The sequence below is a fragment of the Trachemys scripta genome, chromosome 8 (genome assembly GCF_013100865.1).
Source record: "Trachemys scripta elegans isolate TJP31775 chromosome 8, CAS_Tse_1.0, whole genome shotgun sequence".
Taxonomy (NCBI): Eukaryota; Metazoa; Chordata; order Testudines; family Emydidae; genus Trachemys; species Trachemys scripta.
The window spans coordinates 52,120,887-52,141,779 of NC_048305.1; the positions used below are offsets into that span (position 1 = coordinate 52,120,887).

At 48.5% G+C, this 20,893-nt stretch overlaps 1 protein-coding gene across 3 annotated transcripts in view; it reads left to right on the top strand.

Moving 5' to 3' along the window:
• Positions 1 to 1,943: 1,943 nt before the first annotated feature.
• The window catches only part of TDRD5 (tudor domain containing 5), a 29,576-nt gene continuing 10,626 nt past the window's right edge, over positions 1,944 to 20,893 (top strand). The window contains exons 1-11 of one of the 3 annotated variants that reach the window (XM_034779188.1): positions 1,944 to 2,009; positions 2,456 to 2,694; positions 4,517 to 4,909; positions 5,399 to 5,577; positions 8,246 to 8,329; positions 10,910 to 10,966; positions 11,903 to 12,056; positions 13,740 to 13,849; positions 15,967 to 16,187; positions 19,109 to 19,321; positions 19,946 to 20,012. In XM_034779188.1, the coding sequence (XP_034635079.1) occupies positions 2,463 to 2,694; positions 4,517 to 4,909; positions 5,399 to 5,577; positions 8,246 to 8,329; positions 10,910 to 10,966; positions 11,903 to 12,056; positions 13,740 to 13,849; positions 15,967 to 16,187; positions 19,109 to 19,321; positions 19,946 to 20,012 (1,710 nt within the window). In that variant the 5' untranslated portion in view covers positions 1,944 to 2,009; positions 2,456 to 2,462. Of the gene's footprint in view, positions 2,010 to 2,233; positions 2,695 to 4,516; positions 4,910 to 5,398; positions 5,578 to 8,245; positions 8,330 to 10,909; positions 10,967 to 11,902; positions 12,057 to 13,739; positions 13,850 to 15,966; positions 16,188 to 19,108; positions 19,322 to 19,945; positions 20,013 to 20,893 lie in introns of those variants that run through there. The other 2 variants (XM_034779187.1, XM_034779185.1) reach the window with 2 other exon arrangements.

A 20,893-nucleotide genomic window follows, 5' to 3' on the forward strand; every position in this document is an offset into this window, starting at 1 on the left:
CGGACCCCTGCTGCAGACCCCTGGGATGTTGCTCAGGGGAAGGGGTGGAGTGGGGGTGGGGCAGAGCAGGGGTGGGAAGAGGTGGGGTGGGGGCAGAGCAGGGGCGGGGGCTTTGGGGAAGGGGTGGAGTGGGGGTGGGGTTGGGGCAGATCTGGGGCGGGAAGAGACGGGCTCATGCGGAAGAGGCGGAGCAGGGGCAGTTTTCCTGGGCGGTTCAGCCGGCCGGGGGATCAGGCTGGCCTCTGGAGCAGTATGCAGCTGTGTAGGGCACCAGGAAATTTGGGGCAACTTGGTGCCCCAAATTTCCTGGTGCCCTAAGCAGCTGCGTACTTTGCATATGGGTAAGGACATCCCTGCCCAAGTCTTAATGTTTTGTCTGACGTTTTTCAATGCTTGCATCGTTTTGTACAAGCCTAGGTTTTGGGGCCGTAATATACACACTGTGCCGTTACATTGTGCTGTTGTGTTGAAACATCAGTGTTGTGGAGCAATGATCCTTTCTGGGAATTTTCCTAACCTTCCATGAGGTAGGTCTGTGGAATGTGTAAGGCAGAGGTGGGCAAACTACGGCCCGCGGGACCATCCTGCTTGGCCCCTGAGGTCCCGGCCGGGGAGGCTAGCCCCCAGCCCCTCCTCTGCTGTTCCCCCTCCCCTGCAGCCTCAGCTTGCTGCGCTGCCAGTGCTCTGGGCCGCTGCTCCTGCAGGGCAGCGCAGTGGTGTGGCTGGCTCTGGCATGGTAAGGGGAGTACCAGGGGGCAGTCAGGGGATAGGGGGTGGTTGGATGGGGTGGAGGTTCTGGGGGAGTGGTCAGGGAATGGGGAACGGGGGGTTGGATAGGTGTGGGAGTCCCAGGGAACCTGTCAGGCAGCGGGTGTGTAGATAGGGGTCGGGGTAGTCAGGGGACAGGGATAAGGGGGGTTTGGATAGGGGGTGGGGTCCTGGGGGGGGCGGTTAAGGGCAGGGGATTCTGGGAGGGGGCAGTCAGGGGACGAGGAGCAGGGGGCGTTGGATGGGTTGGGGATTTTGAGGGGGGCAGTCAGGGGGCAGGAAGTGGGAGGGGGCAAATAGGGGGCAGGGGCCTGGCTGTTTGGGGAGGCACAGCCTTCCTTACCCGGCCCTCCATATAGTTTTGCAACCCCGATGTGGCCCTCGGGCCAAAAAGTTTGCCCACCCCTGGTGTAAGGGCTTAAAGTTGATGCTAATTGGAGATTGTGTGTTCATGATGTGGAGCTGGGCTGGAGGTTTATGTTGGGGTGTGGTTGACCTTCCCCCCATCCCTTTGCTTTCTTTGAGCCTGAAGGGGCAGGGCTCAATCATGATTCTGTGGCAAGGTCCTGGGCCTGCTTTCAAGGCCCCATTGCTCTCATTGTACCAAGGCTAGCCCTGAATGGATTTAGCTAGCTGTGCTGTCAGGTCTGTCTGAAGCCCATGTAGAGATCTCATGTTTTGCTTTGTGCCTCACATGGTTATGGGTTACCAGGATGGGCATCGCTAGCATGGCGCAGTAGGACATGGCTCCGTGGGACACGCAGGGGGTGGCCCGAAGTGTCAGACGGGAGCTCAGCAAAGGGGCCACTCAGTACAACTTTGGGGTGCAGCTGTACTGTTGATGCCTGTCACTTGGGATAGAACTCAGTCCTGGCTATTCCCCCACAGGCACCTCACTGTTTTGGGTGGGGACCCTGGGGACCCCGCCCCATGGGCAGCTCCCGACCTATGGAAGGCTGGCCCAGCATCAGCCCCAGCAGGGGGCGGGCTGCCTGAGCGCAGTACCTCGCTCGCACCACTGGGTGGCGCTCTGTGCCGCTGGTGAGGCTCTAGCGCCCCTCCGCGGCTCTCTATGGTCTCCCTGGTAGAACGCCCCTCCTCAGGCGCCGCTGTATGGTCTGGTGGGGTTGGTGGACACAGGGGCGGGGTGTTTGTGCGCAGGCGCACAGCGTGGGCACCACGTGAGGGAGCGACCCGGCGAGGGGACGCGACGCGAGGACCCAGCCCGAGCCCGCGGGAAGGTGGGGGCGGGGTGGAGGGAGGAGGGCTTGGGGCAGGAATCGCCATGGGGCGGTAACAGCAGAGGGGGGGCTAGTTGTGGGGGGAAGGGACGGGGAGACGCAGTGGCAATAACCCCGGGGGTGAGGGAGAGGCAGTAACTGCACGAGGGACAGTAAATTCGTGGGGGGAGGAGCAGTAATTGTGAGGGGGCAATAACTGCAGAGTGATTCTGGGGAGAAGGGGACAGGCTGATGCAGGGGCTGAGGGCAGTAACTGTGGGGCAAGGGCTGTTGTGCTGCACTCTTGGTGCTGGCTCAGAGTCCCCCCCGCTCTCCTCCCCGCCCCCTCCCTGGTGCCCTTGCTTGCCTGTCTCTAGGGCTTGTGTAAAAGTCCATCACGGACGTGGTTCAGTGCCTCTCCTCCCTGCTGGAAGCTGCGCTCTCTGCCCACTCTGTCTCTTCCCTAGCGCAAACATGTCGGACCAAGAGCGCCTCATGGACTCGCTGAGGAAAGAGGTGAGGTCACTGCTGATGGCTGTCAAAGAGGGCCTCACCCCAGTACAGCTGGAGGGGGAGTACCGGACTATGATCGGCAAACCTCTCCCGTTGCACGCCCTGGGCTACCGATCCACCCTGGAGCTGGTGAAGGACATGCCCGATGTCGTCAGCATCTGCTCCCGTAGAGATGGCTCTGTTGTACTGAAAGGTGGGTGCGCGACTCCCCTGGCAATAGGAGCAAATGACTTGGGACCCTCACCCAAGCATGGAAAGGCATTCAGTAGAACAGTCTCATGCTGTACTTGTAGTCTGTATGTGAATGATACAAGGCTGGTATAGCGTGTGGACCCTGGACGTGGAGCATTTGGACGTGGGGGGAAGGTACCCAGATCCTACTTCTTTCTTGTTTCCTCACCTTTGGGAGCAGAGTCTTTGGAATGATCAGCAACAGCAGCTCTGTTTTGGGAGGAGTAAGTTTTGCAAAATTGAAGAGGCAAGCAGCTCCAGGGGGGAGGATGAATTGACATTTTAAAATCTTTTTTTTTTTTAAGAAATAAGAGGGGTGATGTGGAAGTGCTGGGAGAGCGTAGTTCAGTCTCCAAAAATGTTCATAGCATTCTTTGATAAGCTCCATAATACCACTCCATCAGTCCAGAGAGATCTTGCAAGGCTAGCTATGTGCCCCCTATAACTGAAGGTATTCAGGGTTTGGTATCAATAACAGCCTCTCTCACTGGTGGTGCTGGCTTGTTTTAAAGGCATGTAGATAGTCTTTTTAATTTGAGGCCTCCCAAAGCACCATGCAAGCTGTGACAGATATGGCAATTTCCTGCAATGTCTTTTGGAGATGATATTGAATTAAGGTTAAATAGCTTCGGAGTCCACTGTATTATAAATGCAAAGTTTGTATTATTGTATTGCATTATTATGGGATTGTATGCAACTTCTCTAGGAAGGAAAGACTTGGCCAATGTATACCCTGAGAAGTGTTGAGTTTCAAAGGACTCTTGCGCAATGGGCCAGACAAGAAGGAAATTTTGGGACAAAGTTAAGTGGGTTTTCTAGGAAATACCTGGACCCAACCTTTCAATGCTATGCCCAGAGGAGAGTGCCATTGTCAGACTGATGATATAAGCATGGCCTCTCAAACACAAAGACACAAGCTGTATAAAGGAAAGGCTAATCTATGAATATGTGTGTTTTGAGCAAACAGCTGTTGTAACCATGGAAAAGCCCCATAGTGGGGTTCGAAGGAGCTATCACCTACTAGAACTCTTGCTCAAGTTCAGGTTGATCTCTAATGAGCTTATTAGCATGGTGGGTAGGTTTTTATTGTTTTTAATAGTTTTTCACGTTAAGAATGAATGTGCATGCTTAGAAAGGGCTGTGTGGTAACTTATAACTGTGGGCAATTACACTGTTTATAGCCGCTGATGAGAAGGCAAAGCACAGATGGAGACCTGCTTAGGCATTCTGACTTACTAGGGAACTGCAGCCTGGAAAAACCCCTGTCAGGAGGGAAAGAGATATGGGTCTCTGCCCAAGAGAGGTGAGGAGCTGGGAGTCTAGAGTGGGTGCCCTTGCTGGAGCACAAGGGGGAAATACACATGCAGTTGCCATGAACTGACACCAGCTATGTATATACAGGGATCACTTTATCAAATAGTTGTAGATACTGAAGCTAAACTGCACATCAGTGTAGGGCAGTGAAAAAAGAATGCTGTATCTGATTGAAATTGCAAGGTGAATTTAGGTAGAATGTAACTGCATAAATTGGAATTGGTCCAAGACACTGTTGCTAACACTTCTAACATTGTGAAAAAGGACATGATGACTGGTGGTTAGGGCCTTGGTTTTACATCTTGTTCAAAAGGCTGTAGCTCCAGCAAAGCATATTGTGCTGTAGCACTATCAAAAGGTCCAGTAGGGTTTTGTTGCAATATCCTAAGAAAGGGGCTAGTAAAAGGGAAGGGGGAGAGAGGAAGAGCATTACCCAACACAGCTTTAACTATTTATTTCTGCTGCTTTAGTCATTGCAGATGAGACCACCAGGGGAATGGCAAGTTTGGTTGCCAAACAGAGGACCAGTTCTAAGGTGCGAAATGTCATGCGAAGAACAAATGCCTTCTCTCGCCCCAGCCTGCCCCGGAGGGGCCGGACCCCTCCTATCCTGCCAGCTATGGTGAAGAGTGAGCTGAAGGACCTGCTGAGTCTGTCCCCAGTCTTGCTTTCAGATTTTGATAAGGCCTTTGCCAGGCGTTTTGGACGGACATTCCAGTATATGCGCTATGGATTCTTCTCCATGATGGAAGTGCTGAGCGCAGCCTCTGATATCATTGCCATTGAGCAGACCAGGGCGGGCTCTCTGCTGACCCTGAAGGAAAGCCCCTCAGTTAAGCAACAGCAGGAAAAGCTGTCACAGGGTGAGGCTGTATTTGTATTTAACTTGGGGCAGGTAGTTCTGATTAGCACATATTGTCACTTTTTCTTCAACCAGACCGTGTTTCAGGTGAAAGGGGCTAGGTCTCCACTGGCTGCAATAGCACCCATCCTTTAGGATTCAGCACAGGAGGGCTGTAGTGGTGCTGCTGCCGCGGTTGCTGCTGCCGCAGCTGTGTGCCCAGCTCAGTGCCAAAGGGTTCTGGCTCTGTATGACTTGGGGCTTTATTACATGATTCCTCCTCTGTGTTCTCCGGGGTAGGTGGATGGAGAGGGGTGAGTTTAGCTAATCTGAAGTGTATACTCTATAGATAGCTTTTATTAATATGACAAAGGTTGCCTCTTTGTTGTGGAGCTGGATAAACATTGGTGTGAGCCTAACATTGCCTGCCTGCCAGGGGAAATGGAAAACTGTGATCTGCATGTTCACATAGTTTGATTAATGCCATGTATAAATCTCTTCTCTGCTTAAGGTGAGATGGTGATTCAGCCAATGAAAGCAGAGCAGCCTAAGTCTGCTTCTCTGCCACCACCTGCAGTTGGGACACCCCCTCCAGGATCTGTCTTCTGTACAGAGAGCCTCGAAACACCAAAACGGGGATCAGAGCCAGTGGAAGCAGAAGTAGGGAACTGTGGTGAGAGACTGAAACAAGTGAGTAACTGAAGAAGTGAGCTGTGGGGTCTCTTATCGTTAAGCAGAGTCATTTAATAATGTAATTGTCTCTGGGCTATAGTGTATCATCAGTACAAGGCAAAACAAGGTTTTCTAAATTGTTTTCAGATTAGTTCAACAAGAAACAAATTGATATTAGCATGGGCTATCGAAATCCTATTTCTGGTGGCAAAATCTCTGTACTCATATTACAGATCACCCATTGGCCAATTCCTGTAATGACTATCAACTTGTTACTTAATGATAGTGCCTTCCACTCAAAGATCTCAGAGCACTTAACATTAAGCCTCATAACCCTCCTGTGAGGGTAGATAAGCCATGGTAACTATTCTCACTTTACACATATGGAAACTGAGGTACACTGTGGTTAACACACTTGTCCTAGATCACACAGAATCTCATAGAGAAAGGAATAGAAACCAGGAGCCTTGAGTCCCTGTACTTTGCTCAGACTACTAGATATACTTCCTCCCAAGGACAAAAAAGAATGGAGGCTTTTCCAGGTAATGCCATAACTGAAAAATACTATTTCCTTTGTCTTTTCTGGTCCTGATGGGCCCTATGCTGAGGTAGAATATAACTGGACCGTTTATTAGCACCAGGGAAGAGTTTGGTCCAAAGGCCAGCCATTGTTATTGAGGTCTCTGTGCTAGGCAATATTCAGACAAAGGAAGACACTCGCTCTCCTCACCCCAGTGCGCTTACCTAGGTGATCAGGCACAGACAATCCAATACTGACCCACGATGAATACAGTGATTAATGGTACAAATGGGAGGTGGTGTGGATTATTTTAGATCATGGTTGAAGTACTAATGGAGCAGCATGTGTTAAGGAGGGATTTGAAATGAATAATACTTCACACCTAAGAGGGTCATTTAGCAAATGAGAGAGAGTGAGTTCTGTGTATAGGGGACAGCATGGGGGTAGGTGCATAGACATGAGTGGGGGGGAAAAAATACAACGGATAGGTTTATCAGGGAGGTTTAGATGAAGTGTAGGCTGTGAGCGGGAACTGATCCAGAATTGTAATAGGCTGCAGTGTAGTTAGTTCCTGCTAAAACGCCCATATGCCCTGGGATGGTAGGTGGGAGAATGCCATGGCAAGAGCCTAAGGGACAAAGGAAGAATGAAAGAAAGTGTGAGGTGTTCCGAGAGCTCCAGAAACCTTGCTTATGGTCAGGGTCGTACCTACCAATATCCAAGTACACAGCTGTGTAGGGCACCAGGAAATTTGCGGCACCAAATTTCCTGGTGCCTTTCGCAGATGCATGCTGCTCCAGCCCCTGCTCTGCCTCTTCCCTATGGCCCCTGCCCAGCCCCTGCTCTGCAGAAGCCCTGCCCCCACTCCAACCCTTCCCCAAAGCCCCTACCCCTGTTCCGCCCCTGCCCCACCTCTTCCTGCCCCTGCTCTGCCCCAGCCCCGCCCCCACTCCCCTGAGGACTGCAGCAGGGGTCGGGTCTGCACTCACCGGTGGCGGTAAGTGGAGTGACCTGGCCCCAGCCTGCTCTGCTCCCCTGGCCCCCAGCTGCACGGCTGGTGAGTGCTGGGGGGCGGTACCCCCTGCCTCCTAAGCCCCAAGGCTGGGAGCCAGGGGAGCAGAGCGGAGCAGGCTGTGTCTGGGTCACTCCACTTCCCACTGCCCCGTGAGTGTGGGGTTGGGCTTGCCCTGCACTCACTGGGCAGCCGGAAGTGGCATGACCTGGGCCGGGCCCGACCCACACCACTCTGCTGGCTAGTGCTGGGGGGCGGTTTCCCCCCCTGCTTCCCAAACCGTCCCCCCCGTGCCCTCGGAGGCCTGGGGCCAGCCACCCACCACCACGGGGGGGCTGCATAGGGCACCAAAATGGCTAGGGACGGCCCTGCTTATGGCTAGCACAAAGTCTGCTTTATGATGAGGTGATGCAACACCAGTGGTATAATGGCAAATGTAAGCAATAATTAATTGGAGACCCCTGCATCACAGCAAGACCCATCATCAGTAATGGTGATCTACAGAATAGTCACCAGAGATTATGGAGGGCAAGAACTACTAGACCAGTGGTCCCCAAAGCGGTGCCCGCGGGCGCCATGGTGCCCGCCGGGGCATCTATGTGTGCCCGCCTACTGACAAGGGAGTGCCCCGCCACCGAGCAGTGCGGCTGCCGAACAAGCAGCTGCCAAAATACCGCCGAGAAGTAGCAACGTGAAGAAGCGTCACTGCCGAAATGCCGCTCTTTTCGGTGGTATTTCGGCAGCGACGCCTCTTGATGACGCTGCTTCTTGGAGGCATTTCGGCGGCTATGCTTCTTCGCGTTGCTTCTCGGCGGCTGCTTGTCCGGCGGCCGCACTCTTTGGTGGCTAGTAGTCAGGCGCCCGCCCCGCTGAAAAGGTTGGGGACCTAGACATTCCAAGTGCCTGTATCTGAGCAGTTTTAGAGTTAATGGTTGTGCATCTTGTGCATGCAGTGTGTTTTAAAAATCCTTTGCTAGATGCTGACATTCAACCCTGTTTCACTGCAATCCTAATCTTTTTATGTAATTTCCACTAATAAACAAATCTTTTACTGGAATTATTTGCCCCCTTGATTGCACAATTGATATGAGTTTTCTTGAGCCTTGGAATTCACCTTTTTGTTCTTGGTATGATTTTTGGCTTTTTCCTTGAAGTTGGAGAAGGATATTAAGATGATGCTTGCACAGAAGGGAGCCGGAGGGACCGTTGGCTCAGAACTCAAAGAAAAGATCCGAGTTGTAAGTGTTGTTCATATCTGGAAATGTCTCTAAGCTTTGGACAGGAATAAGCATTTAGACATTAGCATGTCTAAAGCCTGATGATCAAGGAACACCACCATTGCTTCTCAGTAGACTTGGTGGTTACAGATAAATTAGGGAAGATGGTGTGGGGTCAGCTTGCCTGTGGTCTGCCTCTCTTCACGCAAGATTGAAATACATTGTTTCCTCTGTCTTTGGCATCAGATAATCTGTATTCTCTGCTGGGTTTTTCCAGGCTATCCTGATGCTTGTGCAGAACCAGAACCTGTGAAAGGTGGTAACACCCTATAGATTATTTAAATGTGTGTATTTAGGGGGAGTGAGATCACACTGGACAACAATCTACTATCATCTTTTTTACTGCTTGTGTCTTGAACTGTTCCCCTTCACAGCAACTGAAATTTTACAGATAGTTCATGCGCTAAAGAGCTCACCATCTTCCTATAAGTTTGGACAGTACCTTGCATGTTATGGGTGCACTTAAGCAACCATACTGAAATACAATGGTGGACTGCTAGTTGGGGCTTCTCAGCATAGCTGTCTGGGTCAGGGGTTCTGAACCTGGAGGTCGTGAGCAGATAGATGTAGGAGGCATGACTACTTTGTCCTTCCCATATTGCTAAGTGGGAGAGGGGTTTTTGGCTAGATTTGGCTAGGGGTGTTAGGATGGTGCCTTTTTAGAAAAGAAGGTAAAGGTATGGAAAAGGTCTTCAAAACCACTGGCCTAGATTATTTAGCTGGGAAATTAGACTTTTGGTCCTTGCAGCTATTCTACAATGTGGAATTTTCATAAACCTTGTATACAATAGAGATTCTCTCTGCACTGAGTTCAGAGTAGGGTGACCAGATCACCCAAGTCAAATATCAGGACACGGGGCAGGCGTGGCGGGAGGGGGGAAGGCAAAAAAACCCACCACCCCCCTTCCACCACAAGCACTGGAGGGAGGCCCAGGTGACGTAGGGGAAGTGCGGGGCTGGGGTTAGTGAGAGTCCGGTCTGGCCCCAGTGCAGGCAGGACTTAGTCGGGCGGTAGGGAGAGTAGGGGGCGGCCCGCGGGGCCAGGCGGTGGCTGTTCTCCCCCCCCGGGCAGCGGGACTCGGGAGCAGCCGCTGCTGCAGCTCCCACTGCCACGGGGGGAGGAAGCGGCCGATGGCCAAGCTCGGCGGCTGTGGCTCTGGCGCCCAGGCCCAAACCCCCCGGGCCTGCTGCGGGGACCCAGCAGCATGCACGCTGCGCCCAGCCCCTGGCCAGTCATATCTGGGCTGGCTGACCAGCTGGTGCAATCCCGTGGGGGCAGCAGGCCCCAGCCCCTCCATCCCACTCGGGTCCTGCAGAGGAACGAACGGGCCTGGGCTGCCGATGCCTCCACCCTGGGGCCACCGCGGGATTGCACCAGCTGGGCAGCCAGCCCAGACGCGACTGGCCAGGGGTTGGGCGCAGCTTGCCCGCTGCTGGGTACCCGCAACAGGCCCGGGTTCGGGCCCGGGCGCCAGAGGCACAGCCGTCGAGCTTGGCCATTGGCTGCTTCCTCCCTCCGGGGCAGTGGGAGCTACAGCAGTGGCTGCTCCCGAGTCCCGCTGCCCGGGGGAGGGGGGGGGAAACAGCTGCCGCCTGGCCCTGCGGGCCGCCCCCCTACTCTCCCTACCGCCCGACTGAGTCCTGCCTGCGCTCGGGGCCAGGCCGGACTCTCTCTCACCCTGGCCACGCGCTCCCCTGCGTCTCCCGGGCCTCCCTCCACAAGCGCCAGAGGGAGGAGGAATGGCGAGCCTGGGGAAGAAGTGGGGATTCGGGGAGGGAGCCAATGGGGGAATGAGGGTGCGGAGTCGGGGGGGGGGGCGCGCGAGCACTTCTGGGCTCTGGAGTATTTGCTTGTTTGTCCAATGTCCCGACCTAACGTTGGTCGGGACGCGGGACAAACAAGGAAATATCGGGACAGTCCTGATAAAATTGGGACGTCTGGTCACCCTAGTTCAGAGATGTGTGGATATGCTGATTGGGACAGATGAACCCATGCCAAGTAAATTACTCTTCTGGATAGATACTTTCCATTGAAATTCTCTCTTGTAACTGAGCCAGGCTCTGGGTGCACTTTCTGTATCTTCTAGCAGGGCCTGTGGCCACAGCTGAGGCCAATGGGTCAAATGCAAAATGCAGATCATTTAAAGGGCTCTTCCATTTGCTCCTCCTGCTTGTTTCACTGTGTGGGGCCATGAATTCCAAACATACACATGCTATCTGTAGTCCTTTCCTCATTTTCCAGTTTGTGTACCCTCAGAAATTAAGTTATGCAAGTCTGAGGTTCTGGATGAATGGCAAAGCGCTGCTAATTGGGGGCAGCGACAGATAGAAGGTCCAACATGTCTAGCTACAGGGGCTAGTAATAAAGTGCATGTCATTAAAAAGCTAGGGCCCCTAACTTTCTATAAGTACTTGTTTTGCACGCATAACATGCTGTTTAGTTGTCTGTGTTGCAATATGAAGCCTATTCTTACTCCCCCTTTCACCTAAGGTCCAGGTACACAACTGTCTGGTTATGATGTGTCTTTTCCTATCATGTAGGTTGCAGCCCAGTATCCTGAGGGTTTGCTTGCTTCTAAGCTACCTGGTGAGTTTGAGGTAAGTTTTGCCTCTAGCAGGTAGGGACTCTTTATTCAGTTTGGTTAAAGCTGGGCATGCTACATGTAGATCTCTGGAAGCTTCTCTCTCAGCTCTGGTAGAGCAGTTTTCTCTTTTCAGTGCAGGTGCCCTCCAGAAGAGTCTGCCAACTCTGTGTTGGCTTTATGGTGAAGATAAATACCCAGTAGGAGCTAAGATGATGTCGCCTAACTCATGTCCATTCACATGCTGACAATGAGGAAATAGGAATATTCCCCCAAAACTTAATTACTCCAATAATTCTTTTAAACAGTTTTAAAAGGGTATTTTATTTAACTAATCTTGAGGCAGGCCAGAGGGGCTGAAATATTGATTTTTCGAATCCTTGTGGAATCCTAGAAGTAAATGCAATCCCCTTCTTAAGACGCTTAAGAGAACTGAATAAATGTATTTTGTACAAAGTCTAATTTTCTTTGCTGTTGAGGAGCAGCTCCACTAATATTAGGGAACTAGTGTTCAAGTTAGTTCTGTCTGGGTGCAGGCTTCTATCTAGAATCATGTGTTCCAGCTAAACACATGTTTTGGTCATTTAACAAAATTATTAGATGTGCAAAATATAAATCTACATCCTATGTCCGGCTTTAGGGATCAGGTATGTGTCTGTTACACAGCGATGAACCTTGTAATTGATGCACTGTGGAGTGCTGCATTCCATGTCCAGCACCAAGAATGAGAAGGTTGCAAGTCATCTAGATATGATTTGTACCAGCTTATAGTCCCAACTGTGAAACAATTTTGTTTAAAAGATACCACTGAACTGTCTTTATAGCTTTGGAATTTTTTTCCTCCCCATGCTTTTAACTCCCTTTAGAATGGTGTGGTCGCAGGTTTTTTTTTTTTTTTTTAAAAAGGGCAGTTGAATATGCCTTGTAAAACTCTCTTCTTTTCTGGTAACAGGCACATTTTAAAGAGAAGCTATGCGTGAAGGAGCTGGGGTTCTTAAATGTGATGGAGTTTGTTGGGGCCCTTAATGATATTCTTCATGTTGAGTGCAAGGAAGGCGAACAAGACTGGCTGGTCTTTGATCTTGAATCCAAATGCTTAGCAGATGGTAAGTGAGGTTTGTATGTCCTTGTTTCACTGTAGGGCAGGAGTCACCAAAATACTGCTGCTGGGACAGATGTTACCCACGAAGACCTACAGCAGGGTCCCTTAAAACTGGGATCTGTAAAAGAGAAGCAAAGTCTACAAGTCTCATCATGCAATTCATCACCTTGTTCTAAACAGAGTAGCGTTCAGAGCACGATGCAGCATTACACGCTAGGAACTTTGCTCACTTCTTACCACTGGTGAGTGGATTTGTCAAGCCTGAGTGAAACTCTTAGGGCATGTCTTCACTACCCGCCGGATTGGCGGGTAGCAATCGATCTATTAGGGATCAACTTATCGCGTCTAGTGAAGACGCGATAAAATCGATCCCTGATCGCTCTGCTGTCGACTCCGGAAATCCACCATGGCAAGAGGCAGAAGCAGAGTCAAAGGCGGAGCGGCAGCGGTCGACTCGCCACCGTCCTCCCAGCCAGGTAAGTCGACCTAAAATACGCAACTTCAGCTGCGCTATTCACGTAGCTGAAGTTGCGTATCTTAGGTCGACACCCCCCCCTCCCCCCCCCCCCCCCCCCCCCCCCCGTAGTGTAGACCTAGCCTTAGATTTGACATTTATATTCAAAGTAAAAAACCTATTGAGATGAATGGGGGGACTTCACATCTGTCTTAGAATTACTGTCTGAGGCTGTCAGGAAGACAGAATAGCTTAGATTCCTTGCCAAAGAGTATTTTCACAATAAAGGCTAGCTCTTTTTCTTTTTTTTTTTTTTTAATGAAAGATTAGATTCTGCTGCAAGCATTGGAATCTGTGACCAGTATCACAGCAGTGGAAAGTGTGTGGTAAAAGTGCTGTCCATTTGAATTGTGAAAGCAAATTATCTGCTTCTCCTTCCCTTCTCTATCAAGGGAAGCTTGCTTTGTTGGTATCTTGCAGATTATACTTTAATGCAGATATTTTTGAAACCTTTTTGTTGTGGGTTGAGCAGGGAAGTTTTTATCAATGAGTTTTGTAGCATGTACCACTGGGCAAGGAATGAATGTATTAGTGTTTCTGCTTTTGTATTTTGATGTACATCAGTTCTTTTTCTCATTGCTTTCTGAAGCCCAAATGGATGTATTCTCCTTCCTTTCTTAGGGCCTTATCTACAGACACTCCCCAATTTACGCAAGAGTTCCATTCCAGAACGCCTTGCATAAGTCGGGAACATATACCCAACGTTTACACGCATCCAAAAAAAAAAAGCTTACGGAACTTTTTCCTTAAGTGCGGATTTCCATAAGTCGGGTTTGCGTAACCTGGGGGAGAGTCTGTACACTAAAGAAATGTACATCAGTGTAGTGTGACTTAGCAGTATAAACTGTGGCATTGTAAGCCCCATTTTACAGCAGTGTGGTGTGTCTACACTGGGAATTTGTGCAAGTGTAATTATCTTGATGTAGTTACACCAGGGGCAATTTCTTTATTGGGTTAAGTCACACTTGTGTAAGCCCTGCATTACATCAGTGCAACATATTTGCACTAGAGTAAGAGCAAAGGTAAATTTCCTGAATGTAGATAGAGCCTTGGAAAGTAACAGCTCTAGCTTTTAAGTGTTAGTTTCATCCTCTAACAGAGCACATTTGGTTCCATTAGATGAGCAATCAAATGATGAGCTCTGTCAGTCTGATTCTTTGACATCTTCACTAGGTGCTGCTGAGCTCAAGGTCTCCAGCTGGGATTTCCATTCTGAGAGCTCGGAGGCTCTGGACCTGAAAAAAAGCCAAGTATTCAATGTGGTAAAAAAGAGGGTGAAACCAGTGAGTGGCCTTCAATAATATAATGACCGGGGTGCTTTTCAGGTTTGAAAGCTGTGATTAGTGTGGCTGGCTGCTGGGAGTTTAAATATCCCTTCAAGAGTGTACTGTAGCCAGACTCAGCCTTGCAGAGCCACTGGAATCTTTCTGCATCTGTATCCAGCCTGTCCAAAGCCATCTTACCCATGGACATTGTGGATTCTCCATCACTTGAAGTTTTCAAATTGAGATGGGCTATTTTCCTAAAAGATATGCTATAACTCAAATAAGAAGCTATGGGCTCGATGCTGAGAATACTGGGTGAGGATCTCTGGCCTGTTATGCATAGGGCCTTACCAAATTCACAGCCATGAAAAACGCATCACGGACCATGAAATCTGGTCTCCCCCATGAAATCTGGTCTTTTGTGTGCTTTTACCCTATACTACACAGCTTTCATGGGGTAGACCAGCATTTTTCAAATTGGGGGTCCTGACCCAAAAGGGACTTGCAGGGGGAGGTCGCAAGGTTATTTTAGGGGGGTCACAGTATTGCCACCCTTACTTCTGTGATGCCTTCAGAGCTGGGCGGCAGGTGAGGGGTGGCTGTTGGCCAGGTGCCCAGCTCTGAAGGCAGCTCTCAGCCAGCAGTAGCACAGAAGTAATGATGGCAGTACCATATCATGCCATTCTTACTTCTGTACTGCTGCTGCTGCTGCCGGCGGCTTTGCCTTCGGAGCTGGGCTCCCAGCCAGCAGCTACCACTCTCCAGCTGCCCAGCACTGAAGGTGGGGCCACTGCCAGCAGCAGTACAGAAGTAAGGTTAGCAGTACTGCAACCTCCCCTACAATAAACTTGCAACCCCCCCCCCCCTTTTTGGGGGGGTCAGGACTCCTACAGTTATAACACACTGAAATTTCAGATTTAAATAGCTGAAATAATGAAATTTACAAATTTTAAAATCCTATGATCATGAAATTGACCAAAATGGACTGTGAATTTGGTAAGGCCCTAGTTATGCAGGAGGTCAGCTTAGATTATCATAATGGGCCCTTCTAGCCTTAATATTTATGAATTTGTTCATTCTGTTAAGTACCTTACTCCCACAATGCAGTTTCCACCTGTGGTAGTTGATCAGGCAATCTTTTGAGCTCATCTACATTGCTTCTTCCAGTAGGATGGCTACCAGGTGAAGTGAGGTGCCTTTCTCTTTCTTTCTCCCTTGCCTCAACCCTCCATGTCCTGAAGTTACTTCTGTGGCGCACACTCTCCTTGCTGGCAGAAGAAGCAGTGTACACAGATGGAGTCTGAATCTCTGTAGGGCAGCAGAAAGCACTGCATGTACCCAGATAACTAAATGAAACCAAAAAAGATTTAGTTCACCTTTTCAGTCAAGTCTTCTCATGGAAGGGACTGGCTTTCTCCCCTCTGGGGTTGCCTCTAAGTTTTCATGATGAAATAGCTTTTTGCATTTAATAGCCTATTTTCTAGGCTCCCAGATGGGAGCTGTTCAGAGGTCACTCTCAAATCTGGTGTGAAGTATCTGTTTCTGTTTCTTCCCCGTTTGCTTCCTTGATGGGTGTAACACATACCAGAGAGAGTTCTTAGGTTCTCTGGGAACAGAGAAATTCTTTCTGCTGGCAGATCTCTTCTGCTGAGCCAGTCAGACCCAATGTTTAATTGGAATATTTGCAATGGTTAAGTCAGGCACTCCTTCCCCTTCACTGTGGGTCTGAGCCACCCCAATTAAATCTGCCAGCCCTCGACGTTTGAAGACCTTAAGAGGCAGGGCATTGCAATAGGTCTTAAGCAGTGCTTAATTTGTGCCAGGGCTGAGTCCTCGCACTCTAGGCTTGGCAGTTCAAAGCCCAAGGCATCTCTGGGCTCGTCACATCAGTTATGAGAGTAAAAATATTGCTTGAGCACAAGCACTAGCACCTCTTTCGTTACAAATTAAGCACTGGACTTAAGCTATACAGTGACACTTCTAATACCTAATGGAAAGGATTCTGGCAAGCCCCACCAGCACTGGGTTTTATCTTAATGGGGCGGTTGCTTGTCCTGGTTCAGTGAACCCGCAGCACCAGCATTTAACCATCTGTCTGAGCACCAGATCCTTTTACTCCTTTTTTGGCTCTGCAGTATCTGGATGTGGAGGAGCTACAGCTAGCCAGGGAGATAGCAGAACCAGAGATCCCCCCTGATGCTGTTCAGGACAGAACCCTTTATTGTCTCCCTGCACTGGACAGTAGCACCCTAGTGGGTGTCTTTGTGGAGTACGTCATCTCGCCTAACCAGTTCTACATCCGGATATGTAGCAGGGAAACATCTGAGATGCTGGAGGACATGATGATTGAGATGAGGTGAGAAAGCGTTGCATCAGCTTTGTGCTGTGGCCTGCTGTGCAGATTCTCCATGAGTATGTGTATGCATGTGCTATGCTGCTGAGAGAGCAGGGCACCCAGCTTGTTGTTGTGGTTGGTATTGGCTTGGGTATGTTGGTGCAGATGTGCATGCACTCTACTCATTCATGTATGCATTGTGCTTACTCATCCCTCTATAACTGGCAAACAAGAACTATGTTTGGTGGCAGTTAAGGCTGCAGCAGGACACACTTCATCCATCCAACCTTTAAAAGCATGGAAATAAATAGTTATGGCAAAGGACTTATGCATTCCTTCGCACCTGCTGTTGATATAGGACCCCTTAAGGCTTTCACGTCCATCTCCAACAGATACCAAAAAGCACTACTTACCCCAGCTTCATCAAACTTGCACTCTAAGGCAACACCTTGACAGTGACCTGCTGATACAAAAGCATAGGAAATCAGCACATCTGACTGTCCTGCTTTCCATGCATTTGGGAAGGTCATTATCTCAAGGTTTTGTATTAAAGTAAAAGCTTGTTATGACTGGGATAAATATTGCTTTTAGAGATAGTTATGAAATGCTCTCTAGCATCACTACTGATTCATAACTCATATTCTAGGAATTCATGCATGAGGAACAGCAAAGTGACCCAAGGACAGCTCCCAGAATGTGTTAGATTTCTTGCAGAAGGGGTACCAAAAAAGTGAGATAATCTTAATGAAAAATTGCCAAATAGGGTGACTTTTAAATGCTTATAATTCTCTCTCTCTTCATTTTTCATTGAACCGCTATGAAAAATTCAAATAGTGCTCAGTTTGGATTCTGATATTTTTTGCCATTTCAATGAGATTTCGACAAAATAAAGGTTGACAGCTTCTGTTAAAACTGAACTCTGTAACACAGCTCTAACTATACTTTTTACATATACTTTTTTTACATTCAGCTGTGCGAGCAACCTGGAACTGTGGGATCACTGGCCCCCTTAACTCTCCAGCCTGGGCTCTGTCTCTCAATACTTTGCCAGTGACAAGCAGCAAACCCCTCCAGGCACTGTAATCACTCAGCCATCAGCATGCAGAGGCACACCCAGCTATGTGGCGTGGAGAGCATTCATGCAACTCATGAACTATATACAGGGAAACCCCAATAAATCTCCCAAGTCCTCAGCTTGCACCCCAGAAATATACTGTCTTCCACTGCTCAAGACCTTCTCTTGAACAGTGGAAGCTCAGTAATTAGTTCGCCACTTCATCAAAGGAAAGTAGATATGCACCAGCCTTTGTAATCTGAGCAGATTCCCCAAGCACTTTGGACAGATTCACTAGTAAGGATAAAACATTCAAATAAGTTTATTAACTACAGAAAGATAGATTTTAAGTGATTATAAATAGGGCTCAGATTTTGTCAGAGATATTTAGTAAAAATTACAGATAGGTAACAGGCAATAAACAAAAATTCACGGAAGCCCATGACCTGTCAGGGATATTTTTAGTAAAAATCACGGACAAAATGGGGAGGGAGAAGGGTCCAGCGCCCACAGCTGTGCAGATACCACTGGCTGGGCTGCTGTGGGGTCCAATCCCTGCCCTGGTGGCTGGGCAGCTGTGGGGAGCCCAGCTGCCCACAGGGAGTTGGGGCTCTGAGGGACCCCTAGGGAGCTCTGGGGTCCCCCTGCTGCAGAGCTGCTGTGGGCCTCCACCAGCAGGCAGTGAGAGCTGTGGGGCTTCCTGCTGACAGTAGTACAGCCCTGGGGCAGAAAATGTCAGAGGTCTCTGGAAGTCTTGGATTCCGTGATATAATCGTAGCCCTAATTATAAGTGGTAGGCATAAAGATCAGAGATAGTTACCTTAAGAAAACAAAAAGTAAACACACACATTCTAAATCCTAAACTTTTAGACTAAGCAAGAATTGAATCAAACAGTTTTTCTCATCTTACTGGATGTTGTAGGCAGGCTACGGTTCTTAATTCTCAGGCTGAATTTCCCTCCCAGCATGAGACCAAGCTCCTCAGTTCCAAGTCTTTGTCTTCCCGTTGTTCTTGTTATTTTCGGCGTAGGTGAGGGACAAGAGATAGTGTGATGATGCCATTGTCCCTTATTTTATACTCTCAATCTATGTCCCTGGAAAGATATCGGTCCAGGCATGTCCTGGTGGGCCTTGCTGAGTCAGAGTAGAGCAATCCCGATTGTGTGGTGCTTGCGCATCTGTCTCTTACAGAACTGTAAATCTCTTGTTTACGATTCCCCTGCTGATCAGTGGTCATTTAATGCCTATTTGGGTGTGAGTCACCACCCCTGTTGTCGCTGGAAAGCTAGAGTGGGCATATCCCAAACTCATAATACGTTTCAATAACAACAATATAGCAAAAATCTTATAACATCATACATAATGATATACATATTTTGACAAAACAATGAGTTTCAGCAGATCATGACCTTTCATATACCTTGCAAGACACGCTTTATATGAAATACCACAACCATATACTATCGATGAATATGGGGATTGCAGGGTGCTACTTTGAAGTACAGTGTGTCACAACTGCACCTACTGTATTTTCTGGAAGGCTAGTAAAATCCCTGTATGTGCTTTATACTCTAAGCCTTTGAATTGGCTGTGTTCATCGTAAATGTTTAAAGTACATGTGTACTCTACCCATGTGGTATAAGAACATGATATGGAAGGGCCACCTTCACTGTTAAGGAAGATCTTCCTCTGCATTGCTGTTCCTAGATCTTAAGTTAGAGCTGAGAACAGTTTTCAGAGTTGATGTTTTACCATAAGGCTCCTTGAAAGCTCATATCAAAGAGAGGTTTAAAGGAAAACAAGGAAGCAACGCTGTACTGAAGTACCTATGGAGTTCTCTCTATACTGCTTCCTGCTGGGCACTACCTTTTTCTGTGGTTTCTTGCAGACGATGCTATTCAAATAAAAACGTTTCTGACCGTTATGTCATGCCGGAGGCCTTTGTCCAGCCTGGTCATCTTTGCTGTGTTAGGATTTCGGAGGATAAATGGTGGTACCGAGTCATCATCCACCGGGTGCTCAGCGAACAGGAGGTGGAGGTTTTCTTCCCAGACTTTGGAAATCTGAGGACTGTCCAGAAGTCTTGCCTGAGATTCCTCAAGTAAGTTAATTGCGGTATTCTGGTGAAGTGCTGCCAAATCTTAACTTCTCTCCTGGAACTTGCCCTACCTTCACTCCCTTTGGGTAAAGCTGCATAAACACTGTCAGTAGAATTCAGTGTTTTCTAGACATATTTGGAGTTGTCATTTATTCTGGGGTGAACATAAAGCATCCGTTGTCCTTATCTTGCGTTGGTTGGAGTGGAGGGAAGAGAGCTTTTTTTTCATCTTCCTCCTTTCCCAGCCTCTGCACTGTTTAGTCTGTTCTCCTGTCTCATCTGCCGCTCTACATGGGGGCTTTAGCACTGATTGGACCAAAAGTCATAACTATCGTTCTTTTGTTTAATGAGTTGCAGGGGTGAGATATATTTGGCATGGGGCAGTGTGCGGGAACTGGCACTTCTGTTGTCTGTGCTGTACCCATTCTTTGGATGCAGGATGTTGGTTGCCAGGGCTGTTCATCTGGCATCTTTCACAAGCATATAACATTAATTTAAAAAAAATAAAACTACGAGGTGGCTGTTGGAGTTGAAGGTCAAGAGGCTAAATGGCTCACGGAATCTTGTACCATCCATATTTTTAACTCTTGGTGTATGATGAAATGATGGATTTGATTCCTGTTGCAGGTGCTGCTATTCGAAACTTCCTGCCCAAGCTATCCCTTGTTCCTTGGCATGGGTGAAACCCATAGAGGTATGTATCCACATACAGTTTTTCACTTGTGTGTGTGTATATATATATATATAATGGGACTTTGTGGTAGACATTGGCCTCTTGCCTACTTGAAATAAACTGAGTAATATTGATGCTGACAATCTCTGGACCTGATCCGATTCCCACCAAAGTTCATGGGAGTTTTGCTGTTGTCTGTCAACCTATCATTGCTCCCTTTCTGAATATTCATAACATGCTTGTTTGCATTCTGTCTACAAATGGACAGCACCTGTAGAGGTATTCATTATGCCATTGAATAAGTTTTCTCTGCCCTGAGTCCTCTGTGACCCTTCTGGAGCCTTGGGAAATCCAGCCTATCTTTCTCTGCTTTAAATATTTGCTTTACTTGAGTGACCCACGTTACTCAAAACTTCCTTCACAAGTGGGCACTGGCCAGGACCCTCTTTAGAGTCAGCCCATCACCCGTTACAGCAGGATCCCGGACTTCCTTTCCACTCTAACTTCAAAATAGATGAATAAATTTCCATCAGACTTTCTCAGAACAAAAAAATCTGTCTGGGGTGAGAAGTATGTGAAACAACTCCAAAGGGAGGAAAGGCTTTCTAACAATAATACATTTTGGGTTCCTTTTATTTTCTTCACATTCTAAGCATTTAGGTTCACATTTTCAAGCTTTTCTTCAGAACCATAAGGGCTAGAAACTTTTTTTTTTTTAAATAAATGAAAGCTGAAATTCTCCTTTAATCACGTGACTCCAGGAGCCGAGGGGTGCAGCAAAGCACCATGTATTGGAAGACTCCTGATAAAACTTCAGGAGCTGGCCACACAGTTTCAGTCATTGAAAAATAAGAGCTTAAAGTGCAAATGGCTTCCCAGTGGTAACTCCAGCTTTGCAGCCT